Consider the following 13,361-nt stretch of genomic DNA (forward strand, 5'->3'; position numbering starts at 1 on the left):
TTTTACTTTTCTCCCTCTACTTTCTTCCCCTTCTGTCGTCTAGATGTCCGCAGTGCAGAACTGTCAAATTTTTTGTCTCAGCACTTTAATCTTTCTTGTTCAACACTACTTTTAAGTGGATAACTTGCCCTTTCACATACTGTCTCTGCCCCCGCTCTTTCCAATTCTGCTTCAAATAGCGAACCGCCTCTCCCTGGATGATTCAGAGCCTTATGAATCACACATCATTTTTACAGGTATGTTTTCAACCTCTGTTTTTTATATATGTGATTGGAATGCAACTAACTAAAAGGAGAAACTAAAGTATTACTGGCTATAGAAGACGCTTCAAAAACCAGTCGTCTATGAATACACGCTGTATTTGGGGGCTTTTTTTTGTCCAATTTTGTAAGACAATTTCAAAGAGTATTCATCCATAAAATGGAATGACCAAAGGACTGCACTGCATGTTTTTTTTCTATGGACAATTTTAATATCCAACAGCTGCAAAGTATTTGAGAAAATTAAGTGGATAAAATAACTACCATTTTGAGATTTTGAGACTATTAATTGGTGATATTTTTACTACATAGAATTCATTAGGCTTAAACTGAAGAAAATGGGTGGATGGATGGATTTTAATATCATATTATGTACATACAGGCTAGTCCTTGTGTAAAATAAGAGATATTTATGTCTAGTGAATGCATGTTTCTCATGTGTGAGATTTGCATAAACCTATGGACACTAAATGAGACAACACCAGGGTTCTACAGCATCTTATTCTCATGCATACAGAAAAAACCCTCAAAACTGAAAAGTCTAATGTGCTCTTTCTCTTTGCTGTTTCTCTTGCCTTTCCAAAAAGGCAAGGAACAAAGACTAGGTAATTCAAGGAAAATCAATAAGTGAGCTGCTACTGAGAAACTACCACACTTTACCTGAAAGGTCCATTTCTGTGATTGTACAAATAATGAGAAGTGACACACGGAAAGCAATTACTTCTTATGTACCACAGTGTGATAATGCAGCAAACCTGTTTTCTTTTTTCACTTATTGTTATTTATCCACCGTCTCCTTCGTTCACACTTTTCTTTTTCATTTGTAATGCTCGCCCACAGTATGCTCATTAATTCTTTCAAATATAACTAACACTCAAAATAATGGACATGGTACAAAGTTTCACAGGCGTTTGTTGAAAAAAAAAGTAAGTCAGGAGCAAGTTATTAATAAGTTATTAATATCACTGACATCAAGACTCACTATCAAAATGTAAGGCTTGAGACACTAATTTGAATCTATTGGCTTTCAATCATTATCTACAGTTTGGTAAAAAATTAAGTACACACTATTTAAATTCTAAGGTTTTATGTATGGGGACATAGTAAAAACAATCTGATCCTTAGCAGGTTTTACAGCTGGCAACATACAAATTTAAACAAACTACAACTGCTTCCACAGGAATTGAGGGGGATCAAGATCTGACGGTACTTTTCTATGTTTGTAAATCCATCCGCTTTGATAAGATCCACAACACCACTGGCTGAAATTCAGCCCCAAACCATGACAGAGCCTCCACCGTGTTTTATAGAGCTGTTACCACTGATTTCTGTCCAGCTCTTGAGTAATTCAGCATAGCTCAGCCTTTTCTCCCCTTTTGCCTTCCTTGAGAATGGCTTCTTAATTGCCACCGTTCCAATGGGACCATTTCTGCTGATGCTTCAGTGAACAGTAGATGAATTGACTGAAGGGCCAGATGCATCTCTGAGGTCCTGTGTCAGGTCTTTGCCGGATACTTTTTTCTATTTCTTGATGACATGACTTTATGATACTGCTCATCTGCTGTAGGCTGTTTTTTTAAAGCCTGCCACTTCATCTTTTGTGACCAGCTTTGTAGTTTCCTCAAATTGTTTAAGGACAAAGTCTACACCATATTGATATATGCCATGTTTTCAGCAAATAGCTCTTCAATAATCACCTTTTTTAGCAGAAAAATATTATTTTTTATACCTGTAAAACTATTTTATCTTTTCCATTTTTCATAGATTAATTTCATAAAGGCAGACATAGACATTTTATAAAGAAATGTAAACAAATGATGTGTTTTTGCATCAGGCTTCTAATTGGTTCCGTATCAAGTCATCTGTAAACAATTCACAGGACAGTGTTAAGCAACCGAACAAACAAAAAACAATGGTAAGATAGAAGGCCTGAAAATGAGTGGAAAAAAACCATGTCCAAAACTAAAACACTGAAGACCAATTAAAACATATTAGAAGTCTGGCAACTTTGAAGTAAATTATAGAGAAATGAGGGGTGCTTCTGCATTTTGGCTGAGTTCTTTTAACTTTCCCTTTACTGTGACTGTATTGTGGAAAGGTCTTGTCTGAATATAAAATAAAACATGAATAGTCAATGTTTAACCATTTGATTTACTTAATATTTTACAGAGTAAGGCTTTTGAGAGTGAGAAGAAGTACTGTGATGGCCCAATGCACTAGTCAGGATTGGTTAATTAAACTTTGAGGCAATATCCCTCAGAATGGGATTTCACTACGCTGCAGAAAAGTAGCCCCTGGATAGAGGTGAGTAGTCAGCAACCTGAGGTTGCTTAAGCCTCTGAATTATGCCCAAAAGAGTTCTTCAGCCCAACTTTGTATGAAATTGGTGTTTGTGCTTGTGAGAATGTGTGAGTACCCTGTGCTATTAGGTCTCTCCTCAGCAGCGGATAGAGCACAGGTTCAACTCCATCCATCTCTTGGATGATAAGGGTTTTTCCAAATCTGACTGCCAGCTCTAGGGATGTCATGAAGTTATTATCCTATAGAGAGAAGCCACACAGACACCCAGTACTAAGAGATTACATTAAATTCTAGAGGTGGATGGTAACACAGTTCTCTCGTGTATCTGGTGGATGGAAGAGTAATTATAGTTGTAGTACGATTACGATTAAAAAAGAAAAAAAAGAAAAAAAATTACAGTTGGAAGATGAATAAATCTTATATTTTCTTTCTAAACAAAGCATTTACATCTAGAGCATCTAGAGAGTTTTAACAAGTTATTAAGCAAAAACCAACCAATTTAAATACATATACAAAAAATAAATAATTAAATGAGTGTTTTCAGTGTACCTGATGACACTAATGCAGTAATTAATATGTAACAGTTAAGTGATAAGTAATGGACACCAGTGTTACTTAATGTAATCATCATAACTTTTTGCTAAAATCATTACCTGGACCGATCAAAGTATGGTTAAGGCTTGCTTCTAAATGATTAAGATATTCTAGTAAAGAAGAGAAACTTGGATTCATTAGACAAGAAGAAACTGATCAGTCAAGAATGTCTAACGGAAAATTTAGAAAAAGAAGAAAGAACGGGTTAGAATGAGGGTTAACTGAATTAAACAAAGCACATCACCAGTGTGTGCACAGGATTTTGCAAAATCTAACAGATTAATGACCCTCCATTCCACGACACGTTACTGATTGTGTGTTGTTACCTGCTGGTTGATAACCTCTAATCTGTGCTGTTTGAGATGTGTACATAGCCACTCTGTAGCTCGGGATGATGGGTCGATCAGGAATGGACACGCAACACTCTGAGTCAGAAATGAGGAGAAAGCAGGACATTTCAGCTGACGTTGTTTTAGGATAGTTTTACTTATAAAGCACACAACTCACCTAGAAAATGATGTGCACTGCATGTGTGTATGCATATGGTTTAGCCCCGTCACAGTGCTATCATACTTACCACCTTCCTATATCAGGCACAGGAGTCTTTCTCTCGCCGTCTTTCTTACTCCCTCTCACATACACACCAAGGATTACAGTTTGTTTATACAGTGAAAGCTGAAACCAGTGTTTTTGAAATCTCTATCCGGATAGGGTCCACTGTTCTTGTACCAGCTGAAGTGTGCAGCAATATAAAAAGATCTCTAATGCCTTTAGGAAAAAAATGGTTGTGAATGCTCATGAGCCTGACAAATCAGTTCTGAGGCAAATCATCTACAAGTCTTGTACATGGAACCACTGACAATTTGCCCACAAGTAGTTACGGCACATTCAGCGAGAGAGCGGACCATTTGATGTCTCCAAGAACCCCCAAAATTTTATATGATCTATGTCATTTTTGCGAGAGTGTATGCGTACATATACTCCCTAGACACTTTATTGGGTACACCTGTCCATCTGCTCCTTAATGCAAATTTCTAACCACATGGCATGAACTCAATGTGCCATGTCAGAAAAGTCAAATAATCTCAAACTGTCTCATTGTTATGTTTCTTGAACATAACAATGAGTTCACATGACTGAAATGGACTCCACAGTCACCATCCCAGTCCAATAGTGCACGTCTGGGATGTGCGAGATCTATGCCACGAAGAATTAAGACAGTTCTGAAGGCAAAAGGTGTCCAACCTGGTACTCTCTAGGTGTACCTAATAAAGTGACAGCACATCTCTTTCTCACTAGTTTCAAGGCAAACACAAAAGCAAAAGAGAAACAGAGAGACAAAGAAACACTAAATAAATAAACTAGCTATGTAGGAAACAGCTACGAGGATGAATGATGGACTTCTTACCTTCAACTTGAGTGCATTGATCTGGTGGTGGCGATGATAAAAACAACACACAAACACGATACAACCAAATGGAGCACAGACGTATGGCAACAAGGACACAACTTTCGGTACAGCTAGACTTGTTTTATCATGTTAATGCTGGGTTTGTATTGTACTTTAATGTCTTTTTAAATATTTTATACAGTGATGTGAAATAAGCAAGCCAATGCATAAATAGTATTAATAACATCCTTATATAAAGTAGGCAAAAAGAGACTGAAATTAGTGTTTATATTTAGTAAATCCCTGTGTCACGTTGTAGATGCAGATTTGAAATATTAGTCTAACCTGCAGTATAACCAGTGCATTCTCCATTGAGAGATCATCTGATGGCAGCCCTTGACTCTTCCAGATCAACTGTTCACTCTCCGAGCACAGGAATGATCGCAAGTCAAACTCTGAAACAAGCAACAAAAAGGCTTGTGTCTTTATTTGTATTTATTGTCACCATACCTCAGTTTAAATATCACTGAGATAATAATTAGTGCTTTTCATGTACAATTTCAATGCATTTATATTAACGTAAGAGGAGATCAGTTACTGGGGTATTGATTATTGATGTAGTATCATATCATTAAAAAACACAAAGTCACAAAACAGGATTATCAAGTACTGTGATGCTTTCTGAGCCTGGGATTAAAACATAACATCATTATAAATTAAAATTAAAATTACCTGAGATAAACTGAAGCCTGTTGGCTAAGAAGTAGTGCTGAAAGTTAGGCAGTTCTAGTCCTCCTTTATCCTTGGTCTTTTGTAGTGTTTTTAAGCTTATACGTGGGGGTTTATTTTTCCAAAGCAATTTCGATATACATGAATCTAGAGATCTGAACCAATCTTGTGGCGGTTTAGTTGGGATCATTGAGAATAAATAATTTATTTTTGGTAAGACCATCATTTTTATAGCGGCAACCCTTCCCATGAGTGATATGGGTAGACATTTCCATCTAGCCAGATCATCTTCTACCTTCTTTAAAAGTGGGATATGGTTTAATTTAGTTAGATCTGCAAGCTTGGGAGAAACATTAATACCTAAATATTTTATATTTCCCGATTGCAGTGGTGTAGAAGAGGAATTATGGAAGGAGCAATTAATCGGTAGGACTGTAGATTTTGACCAGTTAATTGAGTAATCTGATATTCTTGCAAAAGAGTTTATCAATTCAATCACCCCAGAGATATTGGTTTGTGAATTTTGGAGAAAGAGTAACACATCATCCGCATAAAGGCTGATTTTATGTTCCACGTTCTTGCATTTTATGCCCTTAATTACTGAATTCTGTCTAATTGCTGCTGCTAGTGGTTCAATAAAAATTGCAAATAGTGAAGGGGAGAGTGGGCATCCCTGCCTGGTGCCCCTCAAGAGACAGAAGCTGGAGGATGTCTGGTCATTTGTTCTAACACAAGCTGTTGGGGAATTATATAATATTTTTAACCAGTTTATGAAAGAGGATCCAAAACCAAATTTGTGTAAAGTTGCAAATAGAAATTTCCAGTTAACTCTGTCAAATGCTTTTTCTGCGTCTAAAGAGAATATTGTAGTTTCTAGGTTTTTACTGTATGAGTAGTCTATCAAATTAAGTAATCTACGTGTATTTGTTGATGAGTGCCTACCTTTTATGAAACCAGTTTGGTCAGGATGAATTAAGAGGGGGGTTATTTTCTCCAGTCTCTTTGAGAGAGCTTTGCAGATTATTTTAAGGTCTACATTTATAAGGGATATTGGACGATAGCTTGAGGGATATACAGGGTCTTTGCCTGGTTTTAGCAGGAGATTAATGTTTGCAGAATTCATATTTGATGGAAGTCTGCCCTTTTCTTTAATTTCCAACAACGTTCTGTAGAAAACTGGTGCTAGAATCGACCAGAATTCTTTGTAGAATTCTGCAGGAAAGCCATCTGGACCTGGAGCCTTATTATTGTGCATACTTATCAGGGCTTCCTGGAGTTCACCTGGTGTCAGTGGTGAATCCAGTGCCATTGCTTGAGTGTCCAATAATTTTGGAAGAGTTATGTTGTCCAAAAACTGATCAATTTCTTTTTTAGATGGGTTTATTTGTGGTGAATACAACGTTTTATAGAAATCCCTGAAAATGTTGTTTATTTGTATCGGTTCATATAATGTGTTCCCAGATGAATCTTGAACAGCACATATAGTTGTTTTTTCTTTATTTATTTTTAGCTGGTTTGCTAGAAATTGACCGGATTTATTACCATGTTCATAATTTTGTAGGCGTAGTCTTTGTACTAAGAATTTTGTTTTTTTATCAATTATCTCATTTAATTCTAGTTTTGTTTTGCGTATTTTGTTCAATGTTTCCTGATCTTGGTGGGACGCGTAGGCTTCTTCTAGTGATTTGATGTTTTTTTCTAATTCCTGAATATTTTTGTTTTCTTTTTTCTTTTTATGTGATGAGAAAGAAATTATTTTACCTCTCATCACAGCTTTCCCTGCTTCCCATAGAACAGAAGCTGATGTTTCGGGAGTGTCATTATAGTTCAAATATGAAGTCATTATAGTTCAAATATGAAGTCATTATAGTTCAAATATGAAGTGGAGATCAGTTACTGGGGTATTGATTATTGATGTAGTATCATATCATTAAAAAACACAAAGTCACAAAACAGGATTATCAAGTACTGTGATGCTTTCTGAGCCTGGGATTAAAACATAACATCATTATAAATTAAAATTAAAATTACCATTTATTTAGTTAAATGGCAAACAAGCTCTTCGAGAAGACCCTGGAGCTGTAACGTCTGTATGTTCCATGTTGTAACAGTAGAGTCCGTTATGTTGTGTGTGGGCAGCGGTGTCTGAGTAGGCTGCTTGGGACAGGACTTGCCATATGCTGTTGCTAGTGTGGTAAAAGAACTAGTGATATATTTACTCTGTAGTCCAGAGTGAGCCATCCACGAGTCCAGACACTGTCGTCTACGGTCTTCCGAAGCTGCAGACAGGTAGGTGATGAAGGCTGCCGCAAGCAAGGCTCTAACAGGGAGCGTATCCAACTCATTCTTTATCTCGGACATCTAGGACAAAATACAGGTAGGTGAACAAAGTATAAAAACTAATCACATTAGAGTGACGGGCAGTATCGGGAGAAAAGGCGTGGATGTGAGAAAAGAAGGTGGAGCAAGGAGAGAACTGAAGTTGGTACATTGCTCATATGTTGCTAATATGGCTCAGTGCAAAACATGTTTGGTTTTTGTTTGGTTTTCTTCCTAATGACTCTTTAATACTAAACACAGTTATAAATACCAAATGACCACATAAAATGTTTAACTAGACGAAAAAATGCTAACCCACAAGTGCAGGACCTGGAACACACTTGCTGTTCTGCACCGATTTTACTGACACAGCTGTAAAGACTTCCAGGTTCATCAGGATTCCTTTGAGGTATTTTAATAGCATGTCAGGGGAACACGGGCGCACCCGCACATCTCTGTAAAATACTTAAACATCAGGCTTAATTGCTAACCCTTTTCCCCACTTATATCCACATCTGAGGTTGCAAGTTTTCATGACCTTGAGATCTCTAGTCTACTGCATTAATACATCCTACTTAAAAACTTGCATCTGTTTCACTTACACTGTAGCTGTGTACACCTGACTCATTGGTTTTCCCTTCCTGAGAAACACTAAAACAGCTTAGAAGTATTGATGTATAGTGACCTACAGCTACTGTACAGCGTTGAAGTGAGTGTATGTGTGTACACGTGAAAGTATATGGTAATACGTGAGTGGAGAGCAAACTGGCTCTCTGGTGTAGTCCTTGAGGGAGACGGTGGGACTGAGGGTGTGTGTACGAGCGAGCGTGTCAGGAAGAGATTGAGTGTTTTAATTAAGGTGCAGACAGATGCTGTGGAGAGGAGTAAAAACAGCCAGAAGGGACCCAAGACACCGGGATCCATCCCCCCTGTCATACACACACACACACCCACGAGCTCTTAGACACTCACGGCTCCTGTTGCTCTTACATGGCAAATGAGCCTCTTTTTGAGTAAATGTGTATAACCTCCCCCACCAATACATATATCATCACAGCCATACATCAAACTACCTGTGCATTCCAGCGTGTGTGTTCTCCGTCCAGTTGTGATATAAGCTGCTGGGCAGCAGTGATCGTGTCCTGAGCTTTTGACACATCGGCCTCCAACTTAGCTGCCTCTGCAGTGTGACACTGAAACCTGCAGAGAAAGTAAGGAGAAAGAAAAGCCAACCGAAAGCAGATGTATTGTAATATTTACCCAAGACGATAAGATGCACTGTAAATATAACAGGTGAGGCTTCCTCTATGACATTTACAGCAGGTAGAGTCATATAGAAAATGAGTGTAGTGAAAGTAGGACATCTTTCAGTTATAAGATGATTGTATTGTATGATTGAACATGGATGAGGAGGAGGAAAACTGAAGACTAAAGAGGACAGAGCGCAGGGAGCTCAGTGACACTAATGTAAAGTGTGAAGTTCGACCCTTTGTTGTGCTCTGATGTCGTAAACACTGATGCTGGTAAATGTCTGCCCATGTTTGTTGCTGTTGTTGTTCATTTTTAGGTGGCTCATCATCGCATCAACAAATCAACAGTTCAAGATTAAAAGAAACTACAACCCTAATCTCAATTTAAGACAACAGCACGCAAAAACCAGAAGCAAAACCCAAACTACACAGTATAGAAGGATTAATTGGTGAAGGAAGGATGCATACTTCTCTTTCAACTCATTGACTTTGGCTCCAACAGTGCTGAGCTGGTCTTCTAGTTTATTCTTCCTACTCTCAGTCTTCCTCAGGTTTCTGGACACATACAACACACGCATTGATTTATTGACTTACTTTATGTATCATTTATTGCATGTGTAGCATCGAGAAACTGAGCGTGAGTTAGAGTTGAGTAGAATTAGATGAAGTCAGTGATCACAAGTTTGTTTAAAATAATACAATCTAGATCAAAATTACTTCACAAAACTTAGCAACTTTTTAATTTTTTTAATCAAGAACTTCAACTTTCTTGTTTTTTGTTTTGTTTAAACATACAGCGTTTTACAGGTTGAAAGCATTTTCGGTCTTTTATAGAGTTGTGTTTGTGTGTTTTCCTACTCCAAAAGTCCAGCCTGTTCTCTTTCCAGTGGCTCTATCCTCTCTAGGACGCGGGAGTATTGGACATTGGCTTTGACCCAGGCAGCCAGAGGAGCAGCTGCTGCACTTGCACGCTTTGCATTCTGAATGAAACAACAGTAGCATTACAAATCAGTGAAACAGCCATAATAACTTCTTTAGAAGACAAACACACTAACAAACCAACAACAACAACAACAAAAAAAACAATCAAGCTGTAATAACAACCTCCAACAGTACATCTAATTCTGATTCTGCTACTATGGTAGGCAGACCTTAGGGTCGAAAGAAGCCCTGTTCCTGTTGAGTAGCTCTTCCACACTCTGGCGAATCTCAGGAGTGATGTTCCTGGCTTCAAATGTAGCTATGTCCTCCCTCACACCACGTTTAGCTAGAAAGCTAGAGAAGAGAGGAGTTTTCATGTGTGAGTTCAACATTAAAGCCAAACACAGATGAAATCATCAGAAAGAGATCAAATTAACCCATAAAGCAGATAGTTTAATGTTAATTCAAGCCTAAAATATGAGCCTTTTTTTCCTTAATTAAGCATGAACAGTTGCCCCCCCCACCCCCAGCACCACCCCGCCCAAATATACGCACACAACCTACACTCGCTCATTAGCAGTGCAGAAAGGCTTTGTTTATCCTTCCCTTTTCTTCCTCGTTTCCCACCCATTCTCTAACACCTCATCACCTCCTAATGCCTCTTTTTGCTAACCCGAGAGGTGTCGAAGATCCTCATCAATTTAATTACTCCCAACAGGGTAACTCTTCATCTTCCTATCCATCCCTTTACACGTTCTTCCTATCTCTTTTCTCTCACCTCTTCATGCTGACCCAGGAGGTGTCAAAGATGCCCATCAGCCTCAGTACCCCCTCCAGGATGTCTCTGATGACATCGGGAGGCATGCGGAGGGAGCGGATCTCAGACAGCGCTTCAGGCTTGATGTTTCCAACTGCACGCTTTGCTTCATCTACCAAAGGCTAGAGGGCAGCAGGGGAAAAGGCAGCGAGAGATGCACAAGTACGTGAAGGATAAGCACAATGGGGATTGCAAGCCTTGAAAAGGGGGGATGTTTTCTCGTAACTTACAGAAATGGGCATGCTCACAAAAACAGGCAACAAACCACTTACCTGTACTTCTTTCAGCTCGTCGTCGATTTTGGCTTTTCTCTCTTCAATTTTGGACACTTCTTGAGCCATTTTCCCTTTCAATTTTTCCATCTCTGCCTTCTGGTCACTGGCATTCTGGAAAATCCAAAAAATAAGGAAAATGTTCAGTACACTAGATTAAAAAACAGGCTTTTAGCATGTACTGAAGTTAGGGGAAAAAGGCTTAATCAGGATTGAAAGTAAGCAGCTGAATATATGATTTCTATATAATCATCTGTATTGTATTTTACATTTATAGGATTTTTTTAGGAATATTGTGACACTGATGATGAAAAAGCAGTGAGGACAAATGTTTGGCCGCATCATTTTCCAACAGGTCCTCTCTCTGACCTCTTCAAACCTGAAAGTTTTATCACATCACATTTTCATCTAAAGCTAATCCCAACATTGGCTTTTTTTCCCATCCCTATAATTCTTCCATAGTCAAGGCTCCAGGTCTTGCTATATGCCACATATATTCCCCTTTTCTGCTCCAAACCTTATTTTCATTCTTCCTTAACGGCTCTCTTAATATTTCCATCTTTGCCAAGCCTCAGTCAGTCTTCCATCTATTTTGTTTACACTCTTCCCATCGTTGTTCCAGTGTTCCTCGCTTCTCTCCCTGCTGTCTCCATCCCCACAGGCGACATAGCTACTACAGACCAAAGGGATGAGTCTAGTTCTTAATTATCACTCTGCAAAACTGACTCCTCTGACAGTTATTTCTTTTTCTTTCTTATTTTTGTTTCTCATCTCCTTTCTTCCTCCCGCCCTCTAACTCAACAAACCCAATCCCCACAGAGTGAAAGATAGAAGGATATCATAACTAATGAACAAGGTTCATCTCCTTTTCCCCCTCCACACATCTATCCAACCATCCATCCTCGAGACAGACCCAGCAGGAGGAAATGGAAATGGGGGTATCAGGAGATGAGAATGAAAGGAAAGTCACAAAACAAACAAATACACATACGTACACAAACTAAATAAATAGTGTCTTCACAGCAGGGAGGATATTGCCATGGGAAAGGCAGAAAGTTTTTTGTATAATGCAATGCAGATGAAAAAGAAAGCCAGAGAAGAGAAGAGAGGAGAGAAGTTGGATAGATAGACATAGAATAGATATAAGTTAGAAAAGACATGAAACCCTGCAGGACTACTGTCCTGAGCCACACACGTATACCCACATCCACCCATCCCAATACACAGTCACTAGCGGACAATGCACCAGCAGCACAGACATACACACCTGCATGGAGGTTGTGATTTCCTGCAGGGCAGAATCTGCCTCCTGTTGTTTAGTCCTCAGCAGTTCGCTCTGCTCTGCAGCCCGCCTCTTTAGTTCATCAACCAATGTTTTAGCTTCATTCAGCTTAGAAACGCCTGCCTGTAGACATAACATGTATTACTTTACAAGTAATGTCAAACTTGTTTCCTCTTAAAGATTCAATGGAATTTGTGTGTGCAATGTTTACCAACAACATTTACGGTTGCTTTGTAATTGTACTTTCTCATATCAGTGTGTAAAACTGCAGTAAAACTTTAAATAAAATACTACACAGGATGAATGCTGGGCACAAGCTCATCTATCAGGGCTGGATACAGTTCCAAAAACCAAATAACTTCTCTAATCCATGTCTTTTATTTGCTGTGTGTCGTTTTCACCGCAAGGCTCTTTTAAAACCCTTATCGTCACTAAAAGTCAAATCAAGAGCTATTTTATGTGTAGATCTATCGATTTTCAAGTCTAGGATAAACAATTCTCATCAGTTGTTCCAAAAATAAGTTGCTTCTTACGGAAGTAGTAAAACTCATACTACTTATAATTCTGTATCACAGGGTAGATTTGCAATTTTACCTGCAGATGCTGCTGTCTTGTAGTAAGCTGCTTTTGCTTCCGACTGTATAATGCGGTGTAAACATGCAGAAAGGCCATGTACTTGCTCGGTGTTGCACCGTGTTCGCGGCATGACTCATGGACCATCAAGAACAATCGGCACAGATCCCCCTGCCCAGACCCTCCTGAGAGTCACAGGTGAAAAAAAAGATGCACAAAGAGAAAAAGTTGATATAAAGTCATTCTGATTACACTAAAAATATAGAGCCATTAAATATGTCTAAGTATTATAAGCTTATGATACTACTACTATTAATAAAATAAGATAATTCATCTTAATTTATCACATGGTAGTGACTAAATGGAAATATGAGTAAAATAAAATAAACAAACAAATAAATAATAATAATAACAATAATAATAATAACAATAATAACAATAAAAGCCTTTATGGTAGACAGTTCAGATGGAAGCCCCTCCTCAGTAAGAGGATAGCCCACCTGGAGTTTGCCTGAAAGACTCTCAGACCATAGAAACAAAACTCTCTGGTCTGACAAAACAAAGATTGAACTCTTTGGCCTGAATGCAGAGTCTCATGTCTGAAGGGAATCAGACACCGAAACCCGACTGAACATCTCTGGAGAGATCTGAAA

General features: G+C 38.5%; 1 protein-coding gene across 4 annotated transcripts in view; it reads right to left on the minus strand.

Annotated features, from left to right (window-relative positions):
• The window catches only part of dync2h1 (dynein cytoplasmic 2 heavy chain 1), a 126,423-nt gene that overhangs the window by 61,703 nt on the left and 51,359 nt on the right, over positions 1-13,361 (minus strand). For 3 of the 4 annotated variants that reach the window (XM_080289270.1, XM_080289271.1, XM_080289269.1), the window contains exons 59-71: positions 12,730-12,893; positions 12,121-12,258; positions 10,854-10,967; positions 10,543-10,703; positions 9,995-10,118; positions 9,702-9,823; positions 9,312-9,398; positions 8,667-8,793; positions 7,494-7,635; positions 4,891-5,000; positions 4,564-4,584; positions 3,482-3,580; positions 2,677-2,800 (exon numbers count right to left, since the gene is read on the minus strand). In XM_080289270.1, coding sequence (XP_080145396.1) covers positions 2,677-2,800; positions 3,482-3,580; positions 4,564-4,584; positions 4,891-5,000; positions 7,494-7,635; positions 8,667-8,793; positions 9,312-9,398; positions 9,702-9,823; positions 9,995-10,118; positions 10,543-10,703; positions 10,854-10,967; positions 12,121-12,258; positions 12,730-12,893 — 1,533 coding nt within the window. The remainder of the gene's footprint in view (positions 1-2,676; positions 2,801-3,481; positions 3,581-4,563; positions 4,585-4,890; positions 5,001-7,493; positions 7,636-8,666; positions 8,794-9,311; positions 9,399-9,701; positions 9,824-9,994; positions 10,119-10,542; positions 10,704-10,853; positions 10,968-12,120; positions 12,259-12,729; positions 12,894-13,361) is intronic. The other variant, XM_080289272.1, reaches the window with a different exon arrangement.

Source organism: Astatotilapia calliptera, chromosome 14, assembly GCF_964374335.1.
Source record: "Astatotilapia calliptera chromosome 14, fAstCal68.1, whole genome shotgun sequence".
NCBI classification, from domain to species: Eukaryota; Metazoa; Chordata; class Actinopteri; order Cichliformes; family Cichlidae; genus Astatotilapia; species Astatotilapia calliptera.